Below are 12,300 nucleotides of genomic sequence, written 5' to 3' on the forward strand. Positions count from 1 at the left end.
ACTTTGTGCTGAAAGAGGTCACTTAAAAAGTTACATAACATTTTATTATAAAATATTTTTGTATAGAAGGTTTTACCTTGAAACATTCTTAAATGTAGTTTTGCACAGGATCAACTCGAAATGATAAGCACACCATAAAGTTTGTGGTATGGTGTATATGCTGTTATTGGATGCAATAATTCTACGCATAAAGATGCTATATAACCTAAAAATGAAGCACAATCATATAAATCACATTACATCACTTCTCCCCCTGCATACATCTCTTACAGTACAATTCAAATAAACAAAATGAGATGCCTATTAATTATTCCAAAGATTACTTCTACTTAAACACTAACAAGCAACCCTCAACATAGTGATGTTTAAAAATAAAGCTGTAATGATATATCAATAAAGGAATTTTACTCAGGTTGTGAGTTATTCATTAGGGATAATTAAGGATTCTGTGGTCATTTAACCAGCAAGGCCCATTTCAGGACAAATCACTATAAAAGATCTAATTCAGTACATTTTCCCAGTTAAGATCCTGCATCAAGAGGCTGTAAAAAAAACATTTAAGTATCTGATGTTAACTATGAGAACTCCAACCAGCTTTTTAGACTGAGTTTAAAAATTAAAACAGTAACAACAAAATACAAAAGTGAGGATTTGTTACTCAATAGGTATCCAATAAGTGGGACACATTACACAGAACTAACCAGCAGATGGTGCCACACTCACCAAACATGTTTATCCATTCCCACCATTTTACAATCTACACCAGGCATGTCCAGTCTGGTCCTTGAAGGTCAGAGTGTTTGCCTGTTTCTGTCCCAGCTCAGCTCTCGATGAGCCAAACCAGCTGGTTACTGGCTTAACTGGACCAAATTGCAGGTTCTCCCAGCTCTTCGGGCACTGTTGATTTACGAAATTACCAGCCCTCCAAGACATTGGTCCTGACTTAAACATTTCTAAAACATCAACAGACCTTGATGTCACTTTGGTCTCGAGACCTCACATAATACCGCTGTTCCTGTGGGCTTATCCTGATGCAACAACATTCCAGCACAAGAAAATGTCTACATACTGCTTATGTAACAGCAGTTTTAGCAGACAAAAAATGTGACAGTTACTCGCCCGACTTGAGCTCTACTTAATATATGAGATGACATGCAGCACCTAGTGAACAGACACACGCCTACTCGGGCTCAATGAGATGCAGCACAGATGCACAGCTTGTATTGTTTGTACCCTGACAGGCTATGTCTTTCAGTTTCACCTTTACCCCACTGATGTTGAATTTTAATCAAAATAATGAATTTATTTTGGTCATGTCTGCTTAGTAATAGCTGTGTAAATGGTACAAAAATATCATGTTCCGATAACTGTTGCAGTTATGAATGCAACATTTCATTTAACGCTAAGTAAACTAAAATACATGAGATCAAATATTTTAAAAAGTGCATAGGAGTACAAAGTCATTAATATGGAGCCATATACACACTGCAGTTACCAACAACACAAAAAAAAAATCAACACCTTCGGGCCCCGTCAATGCTATCATTCAGTGGTCTGCAACAAAGGCAGTTTGTCTCTCTATTGGCAACCAGGCAACAAAGTTCACCTGCAATATGCAAGGGAGAAGCTTACTCTTCACAAAGGAAAGTGAAAGCCTCCGACTTAATCCAAATAGAGAGTGCAGGCAAATGAGATTCAGAACTAAAAAGAAAACAGAACAGAGCAGCTTCTGAACTTGTATCTGTGTAAATACCCCATTAATGAAAGGCACAGGGATAAGACAATCCTTGTGGACGATCTAGCTTATATTTTACACAGTTTTAAATCTCTATTTAAAACTGTATCTAGTTTAAATAAAATAATTAAAGGTATTACTATGAGAGGAAAAAAATATATATCTAGAAACCCAAATCAAATACTGAGACAAGACAATGACTGACCAGGCATGCTAAATTTGTATGCTGTTAGCGTTCAACAAATTTGGGTTTCAACAGGTATAAGTCGTAGGTCATTCTTTTTCACACCTGTTACCCAAAAACCAAAGATGAAAAAAAAACAAACCTTTTCATTTACATTCCAGGTAGGAAAAGTTGTAGAAATGTCCTGCTATGTGTCCCGATTCAAAGTTTCCTGAGCTTTTGCAGGATTTATTACTGCAATTTTAACTGCTCAGCTGAACTAGGTCTTTCAGGAGCTGAACCAGGATGAACTTCTGATCTATCCTGTCATTTATCACGAAACATGCACCAACAACCAATATCATGAGTCCTAGTCCTGGCTATTCTACGAACCCCGTGAAGAACAAGAGAATTCCCCCGTCACATTTGGAGAAGAAATCTAAACTTTAGACATTCACAAATTATTTTAAGGAATGTGTAAAAAAACGACTGCTTTAGAGGCTCAGGTTTAGCTCGTGTTTGGGCTATTTTATTATTTGATATGTTTTACTCCAGAACAATAATGGGTCAGTCCTCAATACGCTCTAAAAACAAATCAGCACAGTCTTGGAGTAGTACACAGTATTGCTATAAGTACAGCTACAGTACAGATATAATGTGTAATTCCAGGATGCACTCAGCTGGGGTACACGTGTGTCTGTGTAGAGTTTACATGCTCCTCCAAATCCGGGTGAGTTGTCACAACGCACTTATGGCTCTCCAGCAAATAAAACGGGCAGGACTAACAGGTTACTTCAGGCAGCAGCTAAATAAAACCAGACGAGCTCGGTGGCCCATCCCTTCCAGTGATGTTCAGAGACAAGCCACAATTCCAACGCCAAAGTTGGAAAAGGAGAAGGCTTTAAGTAAATCAGAGCAAGCAACCGTTAATGTAATCAATAAATGAGCAATTCGTCGGTTGACTGGCCAACGAAATCTCTCCCGGGTCATTCCAGAGCGCCTATCCAGGTCGTGCACAAACGACACCCACTTCACAACTATTCACTTTTTTTTTTACTCTCGATTTGAGCCTTGTTTTGAATCCCAAATACGAAGCACAAACATTCGGGCAAATTACGATATTGCAACATCCCTTCCCTCCAAACTGGCACTGGCCTGATCTCTACAAGAAGGCGGGGAGCTGCTGCACGGCTCTCCAGAAATCCTGTTAGCTAGCTACGCATGACGTTTTCATAACACCCGTAGTAAAATAAAGCCACAGTTAAATTTGCGAGAAAATCCAACGTCCTACCTCTAGTGACCAACAAATTCATCGGCCTGATGACAACTGCAACCATTTAAAAGTGTTTCACTAACAAATTCTACCAGGCATATTTAAAACAAGCATTTTATTTAATGTTATTTAGAGCTCTATGAATATTTAGACTGGTTTTCATTGCATGATGCAACGACTCAACTCGTCTATCCGGGTGTTATCGGACAACAACAACCACCAACGCCACATCGGTAACGAAACGTGACTGGTCGTATTAAATAGCACAGCCGTTTTACTTTTTATCGACCGATTTTAAAATATGAAGTTAAATGCATTCACTCGAAAAGGCATTCGAATTATGTGTTCGTAATCGTTATTTCGTTTTTTATTCAGCAAGACGAGCGTTCAATCCACTTAAGGTAGCGTCCGGCAAACGACGAATTAGGCAAAAACGCTTTCATTTAAAAATGAAGAAATCCATTTCATTACAATAAAACCTCCATCCAACTAGTTATATCCTAAAAGATAAGAAAGCAGGGGGGTCTCTTGAAGATACTGGGGTTGACGTAAATCTCATAAATCAAATCGCGTTTAGACCGAACACCAACCCGACCAGGCCTCATGCTCAACAATAAAACACGAACGAGTCCGCACGTCCGGGCAGGAACCTCGAATAATTCGATCACAGTGCAAAAACAAAAAAATGAAGGGACCCCACAAGGCAGTACGGTTTAGTAAACCTAATAAAATGACCTCCCCTCCTTCACCAATACAAGTCGCAGGACCCGAGAGGCTTAGCTAGCTGCCCAGCCGACATTAACACACACCACAACACACGCTCCAAGCACGCACTCAAGATTACCGAGGAAGAAACTACCAAGTTCCGCCGCGAAAACACTCCAAAGTGCTTCGTTTCCACATAAAGACCGAGCACCTGAAAAGGATATTTGCCAAAAAAAACCGACGACGACTATTCGTACAAAGAGATACCCCCTTACTTACGATCTCCGTTGTTAGTTTATAAACCAGGTCGTTCTCGGCTCAGTCCTCCATTTTCTCTCGATGGGTCAAAATGACTGTGGAGAAGGAGGGAGGAGGAGGAACCGTCAGCGGTGTGACTTCCCTGTGAAGACCAGGCAGATGCCCCTGCGAGAGTTACAGCGACACCTCCAGGCTGGGAGTAAAAACCAGTTTTCAATATCGCGCACCTGATTTCCTGTGAAATCTGTTAGAAACGCAGTTTAAAAGCTTAGAGATATGTAGTCAGATTTTATGTGTACTGTTTTTATTACAGATATACAAAATACAGTCAATTTATCTGTTAATTAGTTATGTTAAGAAACAGGGGGTGTAAGAAAAAACACGTATTATGTTATAATAGTATAATATGTTACAACAAAAGATGGCCAACGGCAGATTAACTCAGAGAAGAGGAGTTTTATTTGATCAATGGTCTGTTAGTCTTTAACAACTGATGAATTAAATATTTTTAGAAAACCTGCAGGATTAGACTTGGACTATAGATCTCAAAGGGAAAATGTGATTTACAAGAATCAAAATACAGTTTATGTACAGTTCTGGAGACTGAAAACTATGAATGCACTTTTTTCTGAATGTTACAGGCTTGAAATTTTAGGAAAAGATTCACAGATTTTGTTTTATAAAATGTATAGTGACATTTGTGGTTCTGAGAATGAATGTTTATGCATTTTTTATGTAGTTTATATTGTATTTTCACACATTTTGTACATAAAATTCCAATAAATACACCGGGATTGTTGCAGATAAAAAAAGAACTGCAAACTATCAATTGTTCACCTTTTGTGAATTTATTTCGTAAATAAAATCTTCCAGACTGTAATTAAAACGGTTTATAAAAAAAATTGTTGGAACACTATTCACCTTCGTGCAATGCAATTCAAGGAAAATGTACACAAAAAGACAGGAAGTCATATATATATCATTATTGTTACATTTATTTATTATTGTGACGCTGTTTGTGCTAGTGGGGTCATTTTGCTCAGTGTAGTAAGTCACATTTGTATACATAGGGCCGTTATCATTGGAGGTTTCCTAAAATCCTTTATCAAGAGATGACTTTGCACTACCAATTGTGCGTACAATCTTGATGTTTTGACTGGTTTTAACACCTGTGATCCTTCCAAATCCACACTCAAAGACTACAGAGCTGAGAAAACTTGTTTCTGCCAAATCAAGCCACATTGGAAGATATGATGATCAACTTAATGATTGTGCTTTTAATCAAAATTGCACCTTTGCTTACTTGAACACAGTACAAGAAAAAAAGTAGTGTTATCAAATGTCATTATGTGATGGGTTTTAAAGACTTCCAGTAACAAGGAAGGTGTTGTGCATACAGCCAAAATATGGACTGTGCAATTGTATTAAAACAATAATTTCTTGCAATACATTGTGTGATACATGCCGTGTACAGAATTAAGCTCCATCTGGTCCAAACTGGAACGAGGTAATTAAAATCTGTTTTGCCACCTGTAAACTCTCTCATGATGTAGTTTGATCTTGAATTAATAATTGAATGAACAGTCAGTGGGTTTATTAAACGATAAGATTGTGTGTTATTAGGGCATAATAGTCATCACTTATTCAGTATAATGAACATTTTTAATTAACCAACAATTTTAATATAAACTGTACAAATAAAATAGGAAAAGATTTCTTGTTTATACTTTAGGTCAAGCAAGTTTCACAAAAAGGGTTTGTGAAAACAACTCTTTACAATAAAACTATACATATTTCTTTCTTTATAATCAAAAGAAATGAGCCGGAATTCAAAACTGTACAGCAAACCAGACATTTCAAGTTTATGGACTAGCATAATCATTTCTTTGCTTTAATTTTACAGTCCAAAGAATCAAATGCAATAGTATGTCACAGAAAGTGTCCTTCTGTTGTATACCTTTATTAATAGTTTTTAATTATCCCCTTTCTACTACTACAGTTTTAATATGTAATTACTGGGAAAATGTTGAGTCTAAGGAGCTTATTTTAATTTTACAAATCACTCTAAACTTCAACCACCCACAATTTTTGTTGGAAGTATACAGGAGCCATTTCCAAATAAAATCACATCCGCCTAAAAAAGGTACTCTACTACCAAACTCTTTCATCAATATCTTTAATCTTGTAGAGAACATACATACAATTCTGTGGCAGAGAATAAAATTCAGCATAAATATTCATGGTTAAGAAGAACAATTTTCCACAATGGAAACTTTTTTTGAAGTTACAGGAATGCCAGAAATATCACAGATCCCATTCTACACTGTAGCACAGAACAGATCTTCGGAAAAAATAAGCCTTCAGGCTGAAAAATGTTTTTACCATCACATGGAAAAGGCTTAGCATTCTTTTAACATTTCTGTCTTCATTATTTTTATCTTTTTTTTTCTCCCAAAACTGTACACGCAATATAATTTTCCAAAAATACTCCCATTATTAAAATTCCACAGTTGGAATGCTCAAAGTAATCTGCATGTTTCAAAATAATCTTTTTCTTAGTATTGGGATGTTTTGATTTATATTACAATAGACCAGCAATCTACACTAGTATTCTTAAATGTGCAATATTATATATAAAAACATTTTGAAATAAATCACAACATAAATGCTTAAAATGTAATTAGAACAAAAACAAACATTCCGTTATCAAGGGATCTTTCTTCAAATATCTCAAAGCATTCAAACAATAAACTGTTAAACAGATGAATGTGGATGAAATTGACAGTATGTTTATTGACATAAAAAACTGCACATTATTTACAAAGGAATAAAAGAAAAAAACACACCACATGGAGCTCTGCTCATTAAACAATGTTACTGCTATACAATGTAGTGTAGCCCTAGGTTGTATATACAAATACACAATCTTGTCAATTCCTCCAGGTCGGTACACAGCAGAGCATGTTCACATTTTTTTATTTTTCACATATTTCTTTTTGTTTTAGTTCAGTCTTTCTGCCTTACACACATACACTCAGATCATGCACTCTACCCTTCTGTGTACTCAGCCTTACACTCTGCTAGCAGAACTGGCATTACTGCCGCAGTCTACTGTATTTGGGCTTGCATGATGATAGTCCCAGCAATGAGGGCAACTACTGCAGAGATTGACTACCAATAATAAGGGTTTCGCTGGGAAAAGAAATAAAAAATACAAGAAAGACACTTTAAGATATTGTATCTTATATACAGATTTGTTGGGTTTTTTTGCAGCCATAATATTTTCCCCTACAAGCAACACTAACAAGTACAAACTTTTAAATGGAAATCTACAGTGCGGAAGTCTTAATGCACAGAACAACAGCTTTCTCATTCTGAATAGCAAAACGGCTTGCAGAGGGCAACGAGACCTCTGTTAAGCATGTCAAGGAATTTCCAACAGTAAAAATTATTGTCCGAGTCCTCCGAAACCTGATACACAAGAGAAGAGTAAACGTACACAGGCCTACACCTCCAAAATGCCGTGGAATTCCACAGTCAAGACCACGTGGATTCTTAAATCAGAAGCTGTGTGAAAATAAAATCAGGAGGACGTCCCCATTTTTTCTTAACAGTTTAAAAAAAAGGAAGGAGTTTCAACACCAAACGTTCATGGACTGCCGTGGAAACAACCGCTGCTGAAAATGGGATATCTCCCGTTGCCTGGCATCCTGAAGTCATTGGAGCACAGAGGAAAACAAGATGAAGACGCTGAATTAAAAATTTAACACTTCAGTGTCCTAATTAAAGGAAACAAAGCAGGCAGTTCCAAAGCAGGTCATATGTTTAAAAAGAGTTCCTGCCAGAGCAGAGGCTGCAATTCAGAACAGCAGAGGGAAAACAACATTTACTTTCTACATTTACATGTTACATTTATCTCCTGCTTGTCATGACGTTTCTAGCAGGACAATTTAAGTATTTATAGTGTACTACATACACATTGATGCACAGTGGTCTTTAAATCTATAAAGCTTATTTTGAAGTTGAAAGGTCCGTACATATATAGGCTTTTTCCCCCCCCAAACAAGCACATTAAAACTTTGCTTTCCACACCCTTCTCTTAGGAATCCCACCCTATGAGTAATATCCATTGATGAGAATAAGGCTCTCAACAGATGCTTTCAGACCCCCAGTTTTTTTTTATTTACATCATGTAAACACAAAAGCTGTAGGACAGCTTACTCGTGTGAAATACAGTCACTTTTTGTTTTCTTTTCTCTGTACGGAGAAATCATACCATTACATAAAGTTTAACATTAACAGTCACCACAATGGAATTTTGAGACCCCAATCAGAGAGTTTGTAACATTAAAAGGCAGTTCGAACAAAGGGCTCAACGGACATCCCAATATATTTTCACAATGCATCTATCAATAGAAAAGACTCTTCCGGAACACATAACTCAAGCCCTAGCTCTTGGAAGCATAATCATGTGGTCATGTTCAAGGCAGAAAAATATGCTCTAAGTAAAAATGTTGTCTTGTTAAAGTGTTTTACATATAGTTGTCTTTTTGTCAGAATAGTTTTGATGCAGTATGCATTAAATTCTTATCATTTAAATAGATTTCTTTTTCCGCAGATATAGATTTTTTTAATAGTTTGGATCCACAAAAGGTATGAGGAAATAAAAATGAAAAATAGCAACAACAAAAAATGAAACGTCACACAATATTTCAGTGTTGAAATGTGACCAATTTACAATATAAATGGAGTCTTCAGCTAGTTACATAGTGATGGCTTTTTTCTAAAAGATGCCACTACCGGATAAATTAAAATAAATAAAAGAAAAAAAAAGCTTAGCTCTATGAAAGGTTTATTCTACACAGTATGATCTAGTGTGCATGAATTTTCTACTTCCTAGGTGTTCAGAATTGAGGACATAGGGAGTCAGTAATCTGTGGTACCTTTGCCAAAATAACTGATATGACGCTTCTCACACCTGTTGTTACCTGCCAAGGCAGATAGCCGATATGAACACTTCAATATATTTTAGGTCTTCAAAACTTGTATAACAAACTATTTTGTTTTTCAGTTAAAATAGTGGATTGATCTCTGCTTCAAGCTATTATAAGTTTTAAATTGCATTTGCCCATAGTCAGCTTATTTCACTTATATCTGCCAGAGAAGTTCACTCAGATCTCTAAAACTACCCTAACCAGTTTAATCCAGCCACTTATAGATCTAAACCTGAAATGTGGAGGGTTCATTCAGACACAATGTAATTGTAGTGAGTTAGAACAGCAGAGCTTGGAATTGAGACACCTCAAAGGGGGTAGATAATACTAAAGTTAATGCCAAGATCTAGATAATGCAACTGTAATAACACAAGCGTGTCGGGAAAAGAGGGTGCAAAAAAAGCAAAGGTTTATAGCCGGATTATTTTCAAGAAAAACCGTCCCACTTGGGCATCTTCAACAACATGTTTTTTCCCCCATTAAGTCACAATGCAGTCCTGTTAGAGTTATATCCAAGCCATAACTCATAAAGAACCTACCCCTTCCTGTGGAGACACTAGAATAAAAGGTGATCTAATGACTTGGACTGGCAGTGTACGCAACTGACATAAAAGTCAAACATTCCCTGTCCTTGAGACAAACAGGAACTATTTTTAAAATCTGGAGTGCCTAACCTTCTTTCTGTTCAGTCAACTTTATGATTCAGTTATCTGTATCCTATGTCATGGAATAAGGCTTCCTGTTTCAAAGTATCTTAGGACATGAGGCTCTCCATCCATAGAATTAGAAAATAGAATCAGTCTTCAGGTTTGACACTACAACTTCCATATATGAATTACAGATTTTCTACTTAAAAGTGGAAATCAGTTTTTCTGAATTGTGTAAGACTCATTAGTTTTGATTGTACATTACACACCTTACATTACACCTCTTCCAGTTCTGTAATGACCAAATGACATCTTAATGACGAACCAAGGGGGTTGTAAATGAAATATGATTCTCTGGTTGTTAATACTGAATTCAGAGAGTATTTGCATTCTCAGATTGGCATGAAAAAAACCGCTGCTTTCTTAAAGCCTGTCCTGAATAAGACATTAACACAGAATACATACAATGATAAATGTTGCAAAGTTGTTTAACAAAGGTTAGGACACACTGACAGAGACATTGTCCTTGTTTTTTTCTGCAGTTGAGTCCTTCTCAGTTGGTATAGCTGTAGTTTCTGTTGGTGAAGAATGAGAACCTGTGGTCTGTCCAGAGGTTTTGTTGTCTGGGTTGACCTCAGTTTCAGGTTCTTGCTGAGAAGCAGTAGCTGTAAGGAAATGAATAATATTAAGTATGATAATAGTGGGAGATATGCATTTGCTGTCAAACAAAAAAATCCCTTGCTGCTTCAAACAGTACAATGAAAAACATTTCAAGTCTTCTCTCAAAACTACATCCTAAGGATATTAATTACATAATACCTGATTTCATTAACCAATAATTTAAACTCTGACCTTTTTATATGAAAGACAGATTAATATACACATTTGATACACTTACCTGGACTACACCAGCATTAACAGTATCTTTTTCCTTAGACCTCAACAGTGCTCTTACTCATTAAATTCATATAATACACATAGTATACACATAGTATCAACTGCCAAACAGAAAAGTAGCATTAGAAGTGATTCATGCAGCCAAGCCTGGCTTTAAAACCTTAAAAACATAACAGGTGGTACACTGCTGACAACAGCAACAAATTATACAATTTAGACAGATTGCGCTGCCTCTACCTTACAGATTACAAATCACAGTAGCAGAAAAATATGATCTACTTTAGATCAATATAGTGTTCTCAAGCTCATGAACTATATCTGTACAGTAGTATTTATTATTATTCAAGACTCATCCCTCCAATTACATAAGAGATGTTTCAGTTAATTGATTGATTTAAGGTCCAGAGTGACAGCAGGTACAGAATCGCTCTGCTTGCAACTGTACCTGAAAGTAAAACTTTTGAGAACTAAGAGAACAAATCACACTGTTCGTGGTTCCTCACGTCAAGCACATGTTGGAGTACTCTCCTTTATTTTACCTGATTGTGTGCAGGACTTCATGTGCTCTGGCCAGTGAGCCTGCTGACAAGGGTAGTCACAGTAGCTAGTGTTCCAGCAACAGTAGAAGATGGCCTCTTTTTTGCAGTTTGCACACCACTGTTTTTTCTTGGTCTCGTCCACAGCCTGTTGCTTCTCCAGCTCCATCTGCTTTTTGACCTCGGCAATCAGCCTGTCGCGTTCCTGCTCTAAGCTCTGGCGCATTTCTGCCATGGTGAGCTCTAACACAGAACACAGGGGGAAGCTGTAAGGCAACTGCAGTATCAACTTCTAAAACACTAAAGCATAGATACACAAATTCAGTTAGCCAAACTACCGTTTTCTAAAATGAAGAAATAACACATTTTTTAATTCCTTCAATGACAAAGATAATTTCAATCTTAGTAAAGTTGACGGACACTGAGACTATAGTGCTGAATGTTTTTACAAAAAACTTATTAGTTATTTGTTAATTTGATTACGTGATCCAGGTCAAATTACAAAACAGCCAATCATACACAAAAGTAAAGACAAATGAATAACTCAATTGCAGTCGAAACAAGTAAAAATACAAATGAAAACCAATGAGACAAGTATGTACGAGAGATACAGATCCTATTCAAAGCAGTGCAGAGTGAACACAACACTGGTCAAGCGGTAAAAAACATGCAAGCAAAGAATTAACATTCTTACCAAGGTTGTGCTTCATTTCTGACAATTCTTGTTGATGCAGCCACTGCAATTTTTCAATTTCAATTCTTAGCCGCCGAATCTACATGAAAAACAGATTTCATATACAAGCAGCATATGAAATTGTGTAAATAACACATTGGCTGGAAATGAACTGGAAATCTTTCATATAGTAAGAACAAAGTAAATAAGACTTTTATTCAAGAAAATCTTTAATTTATTGATATGTACCTCTGCTATGGTGTTGCCTGATGTACTTTTGGAGAGATCATTGTATATTTCAGTCATTGTTCCTTTTATTGCATCCATTATCTGAAAAAGAAAATGACAATGTAACCAGCCGCTAGGCTATTACTGTCAGACATACTGCATTCACTTTATCACTCCAGGAGTAACCATTA

The 12,300-nt window shown here is 36.5% G+C and overlaps 2 protein-coding genes across 11 annotated transcripts in view; both read right to left on the reverse strand.

The window, feature by feature from the left end:
* LOC148648189 (death-inducer obliterator 1-like) overlaps nt 1-4,291 on the reverse strand; it is a 38,085-nt gene extending 33,794 nt beyond the window's left edge. For 4 of the 5 annotated variants that reach the window (XM_088608248.1, XM_088608247.1, XM_088608246.1 and 1 more), the window contains exon 1: nt 4,156-4,291. The gene's annotated coding sequence lies outside the window, so the exon portion shown is untranslated. Of the gene's footprint in view, nt 1-4,151 lie in introns of all 5 variants that reach the window. The other variant, XM_088608245.1, reaches the window with a different exon arrangement.
* A 2,002-nt stretch (nt 4,292-6,293) lies between these two features.
* The window catches only part of zmynd8 (zinc finger, MYND-type containing 8), a 28,785-nt gene continuing 22,778 nt past the window's right edge, over nt 6,294-12,300 (reverse strand). For all 6 annotated transcript variants that reach the window (XM_088608235.1, XM_088608233.1, XM_088608232.1 and 3 more), the window contains 4 exons: nt 12,131-12,211; nt 11,903-11,981; nt 11,212-11,451; nt 6,294-10,440 (listed from right to left, as the gene is read on the reverse strand). In XM_088608235.1, the coding sequence (XP_088464361.1) occupies nt 10,274-10,440; nt 11,212-11,451; nt 11,903-11,981; nt 12,131-12,211 (567 nt within the window). In that variant the 3' untranslated portion in view covers nt 6,294-10,273. The remainder of the gene's footprint in view (nt 10,441-11,211; nt 11,452-11,902; nt 11,982-12,130; nt 12,212-12,300) is intronic.

This window comes from Lepisosteus platostomus, chromosome 15, assembly GCF_059453375.1.
Source record: "Lepisosteus platostomus isolate fLepPlt1 chromosome 15, fLepPlt1.hap1, whole genome shotgun sequence".
NCBI lineage: Eukaryota > Metazoa > Chordata > Actinopteri > Semionotiformes > Lepisosteidae > Lepisosteus > Lepisosteus platostomus.